This window comes from Podarcis bocagei, assembly GCF_964188305.1.
Source record: "Podarcis bocagei genome assembly, chromosome: 5".
In the NCBI taxonomy this organism is placed as follows: Eukaryota; Metazoa; Chordata; class Lepidosauria; order Squamata; family Lacertidae; genus Podarcis; species Podarcis bocagei.
Window position 1 is genome coordinate 44,193,976 of NC_138129.1, and position 14,865 is coordinate 44,208,840.

At 46.0% G+C, this 14,865-nt stretch overlaps 1 protein-coding gene across 3 annotated transcripts in view; it reads left to right on the forward strand.

The window, feature by feature from the left end:
- The window catches only part of PIK3C2B (phosphatidylinositol-4-phosphate 3-kinase catalytic subunit type 2 beta), a 90,275-nt gene that overhangs the window by 45,223 nt on the left and 30,187 nt on the right, over positions 1 to 14,865 (forward strand). For all 3 annotated transcript variants that reach the window (XM_081193371.1, XM_081193370.1, XM_081193372.1), the window contains 7 exons: positions 224 to 335; positions 1,174 to 1,253; positions 1,918 to 1,981; positions 5,538 to 5,684; positions 6,673 to 6,706; positions 8,095 to 8,290; positions 11,639 to 11,761. In XM_081193371.1, coding sequence (XP_081049497.1) covers positions 224 to 335; positions 1,174 to 1,253; positions 1,918 to 1,981; positions 5,538 to 5,684; positions 6,673 to 6,706; positions 8,095 to 8,290; positions 11,639 to 11,761 — 756 coding nt within the window. The remainder of the gene's footprint in view (positions 1 to 223; positions 336 to 1,173; positions 1,254 to 1,917; positions 1,982 to 5,537; positions 5,685 to 6,672; positions 6,707 to 8,094; positions 8,291 to 11,638; positions 11,762 to 14,865) is intronic.

Consider the following 14,865-nt stretch of genomic DNA (forward strand, 5'->3'; position numbering starts at 1 on the left):
CTATGGAATTTGTAGATCTCTGATTCTCGGGGAGCAAAACTGAAGTATATAAAGATTACTTGACACACCCAGTGTCTTCAAGCCAAAGCAGTTGCAGAGCTAGGATATATTAGGTGCTGGAGGCTCCAAGTAATCTGCTCTTTCCTGCCTGGTTTATCCTCCATACAGCACAGGGGGGAAAGCCATTTAGTTACAATTTATTGATGTGTTTGCATCCTTTCAGCAAACATCCACTGGGAAGTCATGAATACATCCAGCACTGCAGGAAGTTTGACATTGATATCCGGCTGCAGCTGATGAAGAGGAAGGCTGTGCGCACTGACTTGGCTAGGACGGTAAGTATTTGCTTACCAGGGATCAACAGAACTGTGTGATGTCTCTGCCATTACTAGTACAGATGGAACATGTGCTCCATCTTGCCTAAGGTTGCAGGTCCAATGGTGGCATCTAGAGCACTGTCTGTTCCATCCATACTGGATCTGTTTCGATTATTGCAGCTTAAGGATCTGGGCAGCCAACCATCTGCTTCCTTGACCCTTGCTCATCTTGGATTCTTGGAGGGGGTTGAGTGGGTGGGTCCCAGGAATGATTGATGCCTCGCTGGAGAAGGGGGAAGTACCATCTGCCTTGAAGGAGGCAATGTTGCTCCTCCTCCTTAAAAGGACCTCCCTGTACCCAGAAGTGTTAAACCACTGAAAGGCCCTCTCCTTCCATGTAACTCTCAGGTTTTAAAAGTGGGTGGAGCTGGAAGGGGGTTGGTCTGGGAGAGGGGATTCTCTTTGGCAGCCCCTAGGTTGCAAAACCCCCTCCCCACAGAGGTGCGTCTTCATTGTTCAGCTTTCAGCAAATACTGAAGAGGTACCTATTAACTCTGGTTTTTTACACCTAAATTGTATATTTTTATGACCTGCACTATTTTTGTGATTGTAAGTTGTTTTGAACTGTTTCCACCCTGAGATCCTAGGGTGGATGATGGGTAATAAATAAAAAATAATAGTAATGCTAAGCCAGCCCATGGCTTAGCTGCAGCTGGACCAGGGGAGGAGCGCAGTAGCGGCGATTTTGCTCCAGGAACCTGCACGTTTCCTCATTCACACTAAGCCATGGTTTGCCTTAGCATTACATGCAAACGGAGTCAAGATACATGTGAGTAATTAACCTTCACTTATGCAGGTGAACGATGACCAGAGTCCTTCCACGCTCAACCACTACGTTCATCTCCAGGAAAGGCCAATCAAGCAGACCATCACCAGGTAAAGATGAACGGAGAATCTCAGGGTCACGGGTTCAAGCCCCACGTTGGGCAAAAGATTTCTGCATTTCAGGTGGTTGGACTAGATGACCCTTGTGGTCCCTTCCAACTCTGCAATTCTATGATTTTATGGAGTGGCAGCAGCAGCATACTTCGGGTGGCCTATGTAAGGCCAGTGCTTTTTAAAGGGGGTACTCAAGGGTACACAGTACTGGCACCTCTTTTTGTTGTTGTTAAAAAATGTGGCACTTACTGTAACAACTTCATGGTGAGTACTGGCACCTATTTTTCTAGGAAAAAAGCACTGTGCCCCCCCAAACCCCCCAAAGTGAAACAAAAATAGACCCAGTGCTGGAGTTCTTAATTTAGGCCTTCCATATTGAAATTCCTCCAACCTCTTGGGAGAGAGGGCCCTGGCTTAATGGTAGAGCATGGCTTACATGCAGAAGGTCCCAAATTGAAGCCAAGCGTCTCCAGGTAGGGATGGGAAAGTCTTCCGTCTGAGAATCTCGGGAGACATTGCCAGTTCTGAACTAGATGGACCAATGGCTTTGGGCTGTTGCTTAAGATCTCGCCTTTACAGAGATCCATTTCCTCCATACGTAACGGCCGTGATTTGCTTCCTTTTTCTGTGCCAAGCTGTCTGTTGTTGTTTCTTCCACTAGGCAGGCCTTGAGTCTCCTCTTCGATACCTTCCACAACGAGGTCGATGCATTCCTAGCCGTGGAGGTGAGAGGATAGCATTGGGGTTAATGTTGTGGTTGAACATACGTTGAACTATGCATATGGCTTTGGTGTGCTGCAAACGCCTCTGTGTTGGTGAATATTATTAGATGTAACCATTACACCTTTGGCATCTTCAAGCTATGAAATCCATCCATAAGGAAGCTTGTGATGGGGAACCCAGTAACCCTCAACCACTTTCCCTGAGACACCCTGATCGCCAGTCTTCCCATCACTTTCCTCCTAGCTTGAACCATTGCCCCATGTTCTTTGAGCTACATCTCCAGTTCCTGGTCTTCTTTGGCAGCAGTGAGATAAGAAGCACATAGCTTTGCACTTGCTTTGTCTGTACCCACTTTGGTATAAAACCCACCTTATTGTTTGGCAGTGAACAGTAGTGGCTGGTGGGGCAGCATAGACCCAGCTGTGTTGCTGAGCTGGCTTTCCAAAGGCTCCTGCCACTGCTGGTTAGCAAGAGGGAGGCTTGGCATGGTGTGGGTGCAGCAGTGGAGCCAATCCGATGTTTCTAGCACTGTGCCCACACTTTGCCAAGCTCCCTGCCACCATACCCCCCTCCCTCTTGGTAAGTGGCAGGGACATATGGCATAGGGAAGCCAGATCAGCATTGCTGCCCTGCTGGTCACTACTGCAATATAGCACCTGGTATGGGCATCACAGGTACGTTTGAAGATGCCAAATATAACAGACCATTGTATGATAGAAAGTATTTGTGAAAACATAGGCTAGGGTTAAATGACAATGCAAGTATTTTTCGACGCTGCAGTTTCCTCCAGGCCCTTCCCATTTCACTATGTTGCTCACATTGTTTCATTTCCTGCTTCAAGCTGATAAGGTGCTAGTTTGTTTTTTTACTGTTTTCGCTAGAGTGACGTTTGCTTTATAAAATAAATGCCCTGAACCTTGCTTCTCCCATCTCATCTGACAGTCCACTGCTTGCTTCTCCTCTTCCTCATTCCAGTCTTGAATCCTTCATGAGAGTCAAATTTCCCAGCGTAAGGTGAGGGCTGCCAGCCACAAGTGTGCTTGGGACTACAGCCAAGAGGCGGATCTGCATAGCAGCGTTTGCTATCAGAGCAGAAAACAAACAGGGTGTAGTGAAGTGATCCCCAGGTTCTAATCTTGAAATTGTCAGCAGCTTTTAACAGCAACTTCCTATCTACTATTTGTTTCAGTTTCCCTTCCCTTGCGATAAATACAGCCAAAAACATACTTGTGAAGGTAGGCAAAAAAGAAACCCAAGATGTTGTGAAGGTTAAATTTCTCATGACAGTAAAGGGATTCATATAGAGTTGGGGTTTTTTCCATTTTGAAACCTCTACGTTATCGGGCACTTAATGTAGAGATTAGAATGTGTGTTTTAGATCTTGGGAGTAGTGAATTTAGCGAAAGGAAAGGGGTAAGCAGGGGACTTTGACAACCTTCTAAATTGCCAACACTGAGGTTGCCAGCACTTTATAATTCCAAAAAATTATCAGGAGTAGTGGATTCAAGTCCTAGCTTAGCTTTGTGAACTCTAGCTTAGAGTGCAGGAACGATAATATATTCAACTGAGCAGCTAGAATTGCCTTTAGACATCTCTTTTGTGTGATTGTCTGGTCCTTGCTAGTGATGAAGGTGAAGGGCTTTTTAGCAAACTGATTGGAACAAGAACGAGTTTGGTCCCTATCTGTGAAAGCACCCTCTTGCAGTCAGATCGCCATGGCTGGGGGCAGAAAGTATGAGTGTGAGAGAGAGTGAGTGTGAGAAAGAAACCATTCTCCTCCTCTCAAGAGGTGAGTCATAACAAAGCTATCTAGGAAACCTCAGCTGAATGGAATGTAGTTCACTAGTATGTAATCTTGAGGTGTGTGATGGATCCTGAAAATAACACATTTGAGAAATGAACAAGTTACTTGATCCTGTGGCTTTTAAGCAAGGAAAAGGAAAAGCTTTCTAGGTTCCAGTAGCTAGATTACTACTCTCTGAAGATTTTGCTCCCCCTGCATTCTCCTTCATTATTTCTCCCTTCCTGCACGTTTGTATGGAAATGTATGTCTGTGTAGGTACTACCTGCAGTGGGGGTTGGCAAGGTTTATCTTGCCTGGGCTGGATTGGTCCCGTGGAGATCCCTTTGTAGGCTGGATTGTGCGTGCGCCTGTGATTTCCGGTGTCTGCGCATGCGCAGACGCGATTTCTGGTGCCGCGGAAGTGAGTCCTCGCGCCGCACTGTGCCGGTTTAGCGCAGTGCGTGAGTGGGCAGCTCAGTTCCAGGGCAGCTCGTGGGCCGGTCAAATGACTTCCACGGGCTGCTTCTGGCCCATGGGCCTTAGGTTGGTGACCCCTGACCTACCGTGTCATAGGCTGAATACCAATTGCTGGGCATAACAAGGGAGAGCTGGTTGCTGCTGTCTCACATCCTGCTTGCGCGCTTTCCATTGGTATTTGTTTGGTCACTGTGACAACAGGATGCTGATCCAGCCGGGCTCCTCTTTCTGGCCCTAACCCCACTCTTCCACAAGCTTTTGCTAGAGCAATTGTCAGCATGGCATCCTTCCTTCCAAATGAAAAAAGTAATAAAAAGTTAGTGGTATGTGCAGTGCAGCTGGAAAACTGTAGGTCCATTCTTCTACATCCTCTATAGTGCTGACTGTTGACTCTTTTGCCCCTGCAAACCATATACTGCAGAGTTTTATCAATCCAATGGATTATAGAGCTTCATGTGCAACAAGCAACAGTGCCCCTTAGTGGCACTTCTACCTATTTGTTCTGAGGTTCCCAGGCTGAAATTATATTGGTGGAAGGAGCTGGTAATATCAAATGGCTTCATGGGTTCCAGGAAACTTGGTGTTTACGTTAGGACAGTAGTTCCATCAAAGCAGGACTTTGGAACGGAAGTCCAAGGCCCTATTACTTGCACTAGTGCATCAGGACATGCTTGAACACAACAGAGTAGCTGCTTTATTTCTCCAAATCCTGTTATGTTGAAAGCCAATCTTAAGATGCAGAGCTGGTGGCCACGATATGGAAATGATGATGATAAAGACCCATTTGTCTTCCACTTTTATGACATTGGTTGAGTTTGGGGTAAAAGGAGTATGAACAAACTCTTTTGTGCTTTGTTGAGCAGCTGTCTAAGATCTGCTGGAGTTGATAGGCTCCTCTTTATGTTCTCTTTGGTCAGACTCACACAAGGTACTGGGATTTTACTGCAGAATAATCACCGAGTTTATGTCCAGGGAAGCCAGGTTTAGTGATAAGGCAGTTAAGGAAGAGGTAGATAAGTGAAGTAAATTTATGGCGGGGTTACTACTCTCATTCACCCTAGATCAGGGGTTGGGCACCTGTGGCCTCCAGATGTAGGGCTCCAACACCCATCACATCCAGCAAGCATGGCCAGTGGTCAGGGATGATGGAAGTTGTAGTCTAGCAACAGTTTGAGGGCTGCTGATTCCCACCCCATGCCCTAGATGCTGGCTATATGCACAACTCTTTGAGGTGGCACATTGTGTTTTGCTCTATGTGCTGTTACCTTGAGACATGAGACTTTCAATTCTTCATCCAGGGAGACGTCCAAGTGAAGGCAGAACGAGTGATCCAGTCTGTCATGGCCATTTGCAATGCTCTGGCTGCTGTGGAGTCCCAGGAGATCACTGCAGCCCTGAATCAACTGCCACCCTGTCCGTCTCGCATGCAGCCCAAAATCCAGAAGGTGAGAAGCAGAAGTTGGTGTCAGGAAGCAGCAATATTTAATCTGAGTGCCTAAGCTAAATATGAGAGAAAGAGGAGAGTAGAATTATTTTAGCAGACTCTTCCATTTTCTAAAAAGATGTAGCTAAGAAAGGACAAAAAGTGCCCTTGTGACAACTTAGTTTTTAGTGTCACACTTGACACTAAAAAGCACATTTGAGATTCTCTTTTTTGCCATATGTGAATACTGTTAAGGCAAGATAGCTGTGGACAAAAATTCAGGTGTGAATTCTAGCCAGTGTAAAGTTTTTGCATTCACACTGTGCACTGACTTTGAGCACACCTGATTTGATTTAAACCTTGCGTGTTAATTTGACCTTGGACAGTTTTGTTGCTGATAACCTTGCTGCGTCCAATATGGAGTGCATATTTTAAAATGCCCTCTTCCAGTATATTCTCAGGAGCTGGATCTGCCTAAAGTGCCATTACGTTGGCTGATGCTTTCCGTTGCAGCAAAAGGTAGAGCCTTTTCAGCAGTGGATCAGCTATTTGGAACTCCCTAAGTCCTTTGTTCTTTGCACTCAGAGAACATTCAGAGACTTTTCCCCTTTTCAGAAAGCTTTTTAATTATGTGGATGGATTTTCAATCAGTTTCATTTATTTATTTTTTAAAAAATAGATCTTGAATTTCTCTTTGTTTTAATGGGCTTTGTGTGTATCTTCTGGAATTTTATTTTATTGGCGGCTTTTAAAATATTTTTGATCGTAAGTCCATTTTTTAGCTTCTGGACAGAAGCAAGGAACACACATTTTACAATAAAGCAATAAAGTAGTTAGAATTTTCTCCAAACCTGGGAAAATGTAGCTGCTATTCCCAAAGTTGGATAGCTTGAACTGCTGGGAGTGGAAATATATTGACATATGTTATATAAAGTGTTTGCTCAGAGTTGCTTGCCTTTCAGTCTGATTTTCATAAAATATTTCTCCTCTGGTTTCTCTTTCCTGAGCAGGATCCAAAGGTTTTGGCCATGAGGGAAAACAGAGGTAATAATTTCTCTTCTCCTGTTGTTGCTATTGAATTCTGAAGGCTTTTTACTTTCCACTGCCTCCCAAGTGCACTTTTCCAATTATTGCATACTGTTATTTATTGAACAAATTATCATCATCATTAGCCTTTTGAATCTTCAGCTTAGACATCTTGAGTCCCTAGAGTTGCTATTCCATTAACCAGACTTTTCAGAGCAGGGTGGTTTCCTAGTAATAATGAAAATTCAGACCTGATTTTCAAAAATATTGAAGCCCCAACTACACTAAAGACCTTGAGGGATTGTGCTTTGGGGTCAAAGTAAACATAATGTGGGAGATCCTTGAACAGGAACCTCTGCAATGACCCCCAAGATCTTTCCAAATCTGAAATTCTATTGTCTGTGCTTGTCTTCTGATATCCCTATCTTAATGGAGACAAAGGAACTTCAGGAGGAAAGGAATAAACTTTAGGATAGGAGTGAGATTAAGTAACTTGTGTAGGAGCTACAAAGTGATGCATGCTGACTTCATCTGCAGTGCCTGCAGCCCTGCCAGTTGCACACCTGAGCTTTATAAATGTTTGTTTATAATCATTTATATACATGTATGTATAATTTATAGTTTATTGTTTAGATTTGTACTTCAGTCTAAATGCATTATTAAGGTGGCATAAAGTAAAAAAATAAAATGTTGTTAAAATGAAATGTCACAAACACATATACACCAATATTTATTTGCCAAGTTAATCCAAATTCTGCTGCAAGAAAAACCAATTTCAGTAACCTGTATAAATTATGGTAATTAAGCAGCCTTTTTAAGAAAGCAAATCTCTTTCCACTGTAGCTGTAAAGGGAGTCATGTATGAATGGATGCATGCAGTCGTGTAGAAGCCTGTGGGTAGGCTGAGCAAAATTTTATGATGACCAGGAGGCAGGGCGCCAATGCCTTGCAATAATAATAATAATAATAATAATATTTATACCCCACCCATCTGGCTGGGTTTCCTCAGCCACTCTGGGTGGCTCCCAACAGAACAGTAAAAACAGAATAGAACTTCAAACATTAAAAACGTCCCTAATAGCTGCTTGCTCACTTCAGATTAATAGAAGCAGAGTAAATTACACAAAATAAGCAAATTTATGGAGTTATCTTAATATGTATAACCCACACAGGACTTTTCTTGGTGCCGAATGCTGGTTTCTTTTTGGAAAAGCTGCAGACTATGACAGCCCTGTAGAGAGGGAACTATAGGAGTCATAAGGAATTGCCAGAAAGGGTTAGCAACTTTGAAGGTTGGAACTTGGCAGGCCTTCCTGTTGTCAGAGGGTCTGCCAAGCATATTTGCTCTGTGGGGGCATATTTGTGAGGTTTCAAAGTGCTTCTGTCAATTCCCACCCCCCTTACAGAGAAAGTTGTGGAAGCTTTGACGGCCTCCATCTTGGATCTGGTGGGGCTCTACTGCAACACATTCAATGCTGACTTCCAGACCGCGATTCACGGGAACCGAAAACATTGCCTCTCCCAAGAGGCCCGGCTTCTCTCCTGCCCCCTCTCCTTCACCGTCTATGCCACTCACCGCATACCCATAACCTGGGCGGCAAGGTAAGCAGTGACGTCTTTTCTCTGGCGCCAGGGAAGGACCACCTGACACTTTGCGTTAGATCTTGGGATCAATGTGTGTACATACATAGCAGGCATAGCGGGGGCATTATACCTGTTTGGATCAGGACTGTAGAGCTGTGCAAAGGTGCAACTCCATTTTCCTGATTTATACACAGCACACAGGTGGTTTTTATCCATTGGAGCACCTGTGAACTAGTTGTGTCACCCTGGTCAGAAACACATAATCGACCTGGCAGGTTCATACATCACAGTAAGCCAAGCTATGATAGGACAGTTCAACTGTGTTGGCTCCTAGGGAGGAAATTTCGGCTGTTTTGCTCTTCCATAGTCCTTTTTCACTCAGCGCGGCGTGGCAGCTAAACCAAGGTTTGGCTTAGTGTGTCGTTGGAACCTGAGATTGTGGTTAAGCTTTACAGCACATGGTTAAGGGGGAGAGAGCTTTAACTATGACAACACACTAAACCAAACCTTGGCTTAGCCAAAAGACAAGCAAAGAGCAAAGCAACTGTCCCGTCCTTCATGGGAACTCACACATTCATGCTAAGTCATGGCTTGGGCTCAGCATTACGTGTGAACACAGCCATGCTGTTTATCTCAACCATTTCATGACTTCCTGGTTATAGTTCAGATTCCGTTTGGCTGCCCGAGGTCACCATCAGTGGGGAGAAATTGTTTCAACCTTTACTGGCTAAATGAAGCCAATTTGCCATTTAAATCCAAGGTCAGCTTCATGGATTCAGTGTCGCATATTCCCGGCCCCTTTGCTCACCCAATTCTGACAAGTTCTTAGAAATCATGCTGGTAGGGATTTAAGCAAACACAACATTTTGTACTCGACGCATTTCCCCTCGGAAGAATGAGGCTGGCTAACTGAGGTCAGAAGACTAGAGGAAAGCTTGCATATAAGGGAGTTGGCTGATCTGACTCTTGTTCAGGGCTGTTTTTGGAGGCTCCCTGGAATGCTCTGGGAGAATCCTTTGGTCTCGGCACCCCGCCTCCCTGGCTCGGTCCTACAGACAGTGACAGATGGCTGCTTCTCAGCCTGGGCTCTTGCCCCTTCAGCCAATGACTGAGTGGAAGGGAATCGCTTAATGGATATAGGGACAATAGGAAGTCTGGGCAGGGAGGGGACATTCCTTTGTAAGCAGCCTTTTGCTTGTGTGTTTGTGTTTCTCTAAAGGCACGGAGGCAGTGCCTGGGAGGTGCCCCTTGGTAATCCACATCCCCAGCAGCAGACACATGCAAGTGGGGGGGGGGGAGGGTCGGGGTTGGGGAAGTGATGGCAACATTAGCCGCCGCCCCTCCAGGGACCTCTTGCCTTTGTACCATCCTTAATGTATTCCAATGAGTGACTCTGAACAAAGGCAGTAGCCTGGGAAATCCAGGCCTGTCTTGACCTTCGTTGCCCCGCAGCCCTCCCTGCATCATCGCTTGGCACCTGTCACATGGCCGGTCCTTCTGACAAGAGTGCCATGTGATGGCATTCTCCGTAGCGTATGTCAATCCAGCTGGCTGGGAAGGAAGTTGGGAGAGTGTCTCTGAAAAGAGCACAGCCTGAGGAAAAGACTCTAGGCTTGGCTTGTTGGGTGTGTGTGTGGGTGTGTGAGTGAGTGACAACTGCCACCTTCTAGCCCCCTCTCCCTCAGTCAACAGCTGGAAATGGATTGAGTTCTGCCATTGAGCAGCCAAAAGGGTTTCTGCTCAAATTTGGGTCCAGTTTGTGGGAGTTAAGTCAGGGTTAAGAAACCGTCTGACTTGAAATTGCAACCCTGCCTGCGACCTTGGAGGATAGGCTGTTGATGGCTACTAACTACAGTAGCTGTTTTTACCTCTGCTGTCAGAGGCGGTGGGACTCTGAATACCAGATGCTGGAAATTGTAGGTGGAGAGAGTGCTGCTGCAATTGGGTCCTGTTTGCAGACTTCCCTTGGGCTTCTGGTTGACCCCTGTGAGAACAGGATGCTAAGCTAGGTAGGCCTCTGGCCTGGTCCAGCAAGCTTTTCTTATGACCAGAGTTTTAAGAAGAATATGGTTGGCACAACCCTCTTTTCATAGCCCTGTTGTTGCTTGTTGTCAGGGAGGAAGTGCCTAGAATCAGTCTGTGGACGCAGGGTGATGGCTCTAAGCTTGTAAATGTATAGGTGTATAGAAATCTAATGATTTCTGCTGTGGCAAAAACATAGTTAGAAGAGGAAGTTGTTAATTTTATTTTAGTATTTTAACATTTTAAGGACTGTTCTTTTTGAAGACTGCCCTGGAAAGGTGGAAAAACACAATAAATAATTCAACCATTTCCCTCAAGTATCTTAGTGAGCTATGTAAGTGAAGCTGACAGTATTTTGAACAGTGGGTTAAAATACCAGCATTTTTGCCTTATGTCTGTCTGCTGGGCATATTTTACATCTGTGCAATGCAGCAGGAGCAAGAATATTTCTGGCATGTAGGAAATAAGCATGACACTCGGTAATGTACATGTTGACTATTGTTTTATAACATGTGGTGTTATAAAAGGTCCCTGCCCCAAGTGGCATACAGTCTAGAAAGCAACGCCAGAATAACAGCAGAGGAAGGAAAGGGGAGTGGAGGTAAACAGGGGAAAGAACATGTGAATATTGCAGTTGCAATACTGAATAGGGTATTGAGGATTCAAGGATTGCATCAAGGGGGTTCGTGGGAAAATGTATTCATGTTTTGAATATCCTCCAAGGCTCTTTCCAACCCCAAGGCTCAAAGGTGGTTAACTGTAGACTGTAATGCAAACATAAAATGTCCTGTAAAAATGCTGCTGAAACAAACAAAGCAGCACAGATTGTAACCCTGTCCCAGTCTCTCTCTCTCTCTCCCCAGCCCCTCAAAACTGAGCTGAAATAAAAGATCTAGCAAGGCTTCTGGCCTTGATGAGTCTCAAGGGGCGGACGAGAGGTTTCGTAGTTGGGGGTCATCTACCGAGTCAGGATGCCTCTAATCGAATGGACAAGATTTGTGCCTCTCAACCAGACTTGAACCATCTGGGGTTTGCCTGCCATTCATTCATTCTCCTTTGTGTGAGGGCTGGGGGGAGCCGGGGAGGACTAGGTGGGGCTGTTCCAGTCTTGAGATTAAAACAGATTCTCACCAGTGACTCAGCTGCTGAGTTTGAAATAAATCAAGTCAAAGTATTTATTTCATGGGTTCCTCCTGTTTGCTATTCGACTGCAGCTAAGAATTGTAGCAGGCTGCTTCCTCCCAGCCCCTGCCTCCAGTCTTTCGGAGATCAAGGCCTTTTCTTTCTGCTCTGTGAGATAACAAAAAATTACCCATCTCTCCTTTCCTTTTTTTTTTTTTACAGCTATGAAGATTTCTATCTCTCCTGCTCACTCAGCCATGGTGGCAAAGAGCTCTGCAGCCCCTTGCAAACCCGAAAAGCTCATGTGTACAAGTATCTCTTCCATCTCATCATCTGGGACCAGCAGTAAGGCACCTCCCCACCTTCCCTTCCCTGTCTGTGTTGAGAAGGGTATAAAGGAAAGGGTGGGAAAGCGGCTGGGGAAGGGCGATCTCATGTGTTTTTAATGCAAGTTGATAAAGGAGGTGGATGAGAAATAATTCTCCTCTGCTTGTAGCTACAAAGCATTGCAGGCAAAAAGTCCCAGTTTTCAATCTACAGAGTGAAGAAGCCGTGTAGGGCAAAGGGGGTTCATAACCTATTGCTTACTTTTAATTTCTCTGCTCTGCATCAGCCTACCCCACCCCACAAGGCTTCAAGCCCCATGAGGAAGACGTAAGTGTGTGTGTGTGTGTGTGTGTGTGTGTGAGAGAGAGAGAGAGAGAGAGAGAGAATGAGAATGGAGTGGAGTGAGGTATGGCCCACAGGTCCCCTATCCCTGCTGTAAAGCAACATGTGTATTATAAATTAGTAATGTAAAACAGTGATCCCTAAAAAGCATGCAGCAGTAAAGCAGGGCTACCATTCTGTGTGGTTGTGTAGTTTGGCCTTCCCGTCTTACAGTGCTGGTTTTCCAAGGTGCATCTCCTGGCAAATGCCGTAATGTCTGAAGAGGAGAGATGCAGGTCCGCAAGGCAACAAAGGGACAAGCGACAGGCACATGCCAGGGAACTAGGACTGCCTGTGGCTTTTGGCGCATGTCCACTGGGTCTCCTCTTCGATCTTCACCGGGGCTTCCTGGGGAGACAGATAGTGGGAAAGCAGCCAACTCATCTGCTGTGTAAAGCGTGACTCGGTCCCTCGCTGCTTTTGTGACTCCACAGAATCGGCCCTGCATGCCTGGACAATTCCCTCCCACAGGCAGAAGTTTGAATCTGAGAACCTGGCAAAATAACTTCCGATGGGTGTAGGATTTCAGAGGAGTGGGAGCGGGTGTCATCTCCCAAGACCTCGTTGCTATACACTGTGCAGTTGCTGAAGGGGAAGGGAACTTGATCCTAAAATAGCCTGGGCAGCAGGAAGGCTGCTGGCCATCCCCCTCTCCACTGAGGTCCAGTATCATTTGACGTTTTTTCTAGGCCAGCAAGAGGAGATGGGGGTGGAGGTGGGAAATAGATAATTTTAGAAGCTGCCTGTCCTGCAGAAGGACGCACAGTGAAGCTACATGGAGAGTGTTGCCTCAGCTCCGCTCAGTGTGAGTGCTTTATTCAGTGGGTGAGCCCCAGGATGGGAACAGCCCAAATGAGGAGCCTGCCATGTAGCCGTTTTCCTGCTGGCCCTTAGCTGCACAAAGGGCTTTCAGGCATGTGCAGCACCTTTGGACTGCCTCTGGGCGGGTATCAGGCCGCGCTGATCTGGCACACTCCCCAGCTTTGCTAACACTACGGGATCGGCTGAGGGGACTGGCTGGTGGTCCTTCCTGTTAAGATGGCGGAATAGGAAGGGGAAACCCCCTTGGACAAGGTTAGTGCTCATGTGCCTCCCCCAGCTCCTCCCAGGAAAGCTCCAGATGGAAATGGGCGATGCAGGGCAGTTGCACTCCCTCTTGCAACCGGAGACGTCCTCGCACAGCTTCCTCCGAAGCCGGCCTCACTGTATCTCCAAAGCCTGCTTTTTTAAAAACAAAATCCCCCACAGCACAACGCTGGAGTATATGAAATGTTTAATAAAGCATTTCTGAACACATGCAGTGTGTCATTTCCTCAGCATTTAGTAATGAGCATGTCAGTTGTTTGAGGGGAAGCCTTTTGGAAAGAAGGTGTTTTCCTCATCTTTATACAGCACCGAGAAAACCGTAGGTATTTTATTAAGAGTAGTGGTAGTTGTGGGTGATTAATGTATGACTTCCAAACATGCTTGAGCCCCAATATCACTCTTTCTAGGAGTGGCAAGCCTGTGTGGTTCACTAGCCAGATGCTTGGATTTTTTAATCTGGGTCACCTTGCTTCAACTCCTTGTTCAGCCGTGGACTTCACCGAGTAATCCTAATCAAGTTACTACCTATAAAGCTAAAATAGTGATTTGTGAGGACAAATAAGGGAGCCTTCACTGTAAAGCTCCTGCCCTTTATGATGAGCTAGAACAACCTCCTTCAACCTGGTGTCTCTCTTCGAGGTGAGTCTGGTGGCAGTTATATTCCAAAACATCTGGAGGGCATCAGGTTTGGGAAGGCTGAACTAAAATATCCGGGTGGAGGGGTGTGAAGGAAGATGAGCACATTTGTTTCAAGGACTCTTGGGAAGCAGCTTTTAATCTCTGTATACAGGCAGTGGCCTGAAGTTATGAATTTTGGGAATCTATAACAGATGTACTGACTCAGGTACCTACCCTTGGTCATGTTTGTAGTGTCCTGGTGTGTCCTGGCGTGTTCTCGTCCAGTGGGATGCGGGTGGTGCTGTGGTCTAAACCACTGAGCCTCTTGGGCTTGCTGTTCGGAAGATTGGCGGTTGAAATCCCTGTGATAGGGTCAGCTCCCGTTGCTCTGTGCCAGCTCCTGCCAACCTAGCAGCTCGAAAGCACGCCAGTGCAAGTAGATAAATAGGTACCGCTCTGGTGGGAAGGTAAATGGCATTTTTGTGTGCTCTGGCTTCTGTAGCAGTGTGTCTGTGGACAAATGCCGACTCCCTCGACCTGAAAGTGAGATGAGTGTCACACCCCATATTCACCTTTGACTGGATTTAAACGTCCAGGGGTCCTTTACCTTTTTACCTTTTAGTTCCTGTCCTTTCACTGAACTGCTGCTTCTCAATGATCCCTGATCACCACTTGGTAATTTTTCCTTCTGTATCTCTGATCTTCAAGAAGGGAAGTCTTCGGCTCTGCTTATCTTTCCCCTTTTCCCGTTGTTCCGATGAGAAGGAGCAGCCTACTTCTTTCTCCTGCCAGGAGTGACTTGAACCAGAAGCTTATGTGTCATGCAGTGCATTTTTTTTTAATTTCCATTGCTGCATAGCAGGGGTTCAGACGCTGAGCGTTAGAGCAGTGATAGTCTTTCAACATGACCTATTTCTCCTTTGGCTGCAGCTACAGTCTGAAGCTTCTCCAGAGGAATAATAATATGAGCTTGGGTGGTGGTTGTGCTGTGTATGTCCTGGACGTGTATCCTACTTTCCTTCCTTTCTGCATTTTTG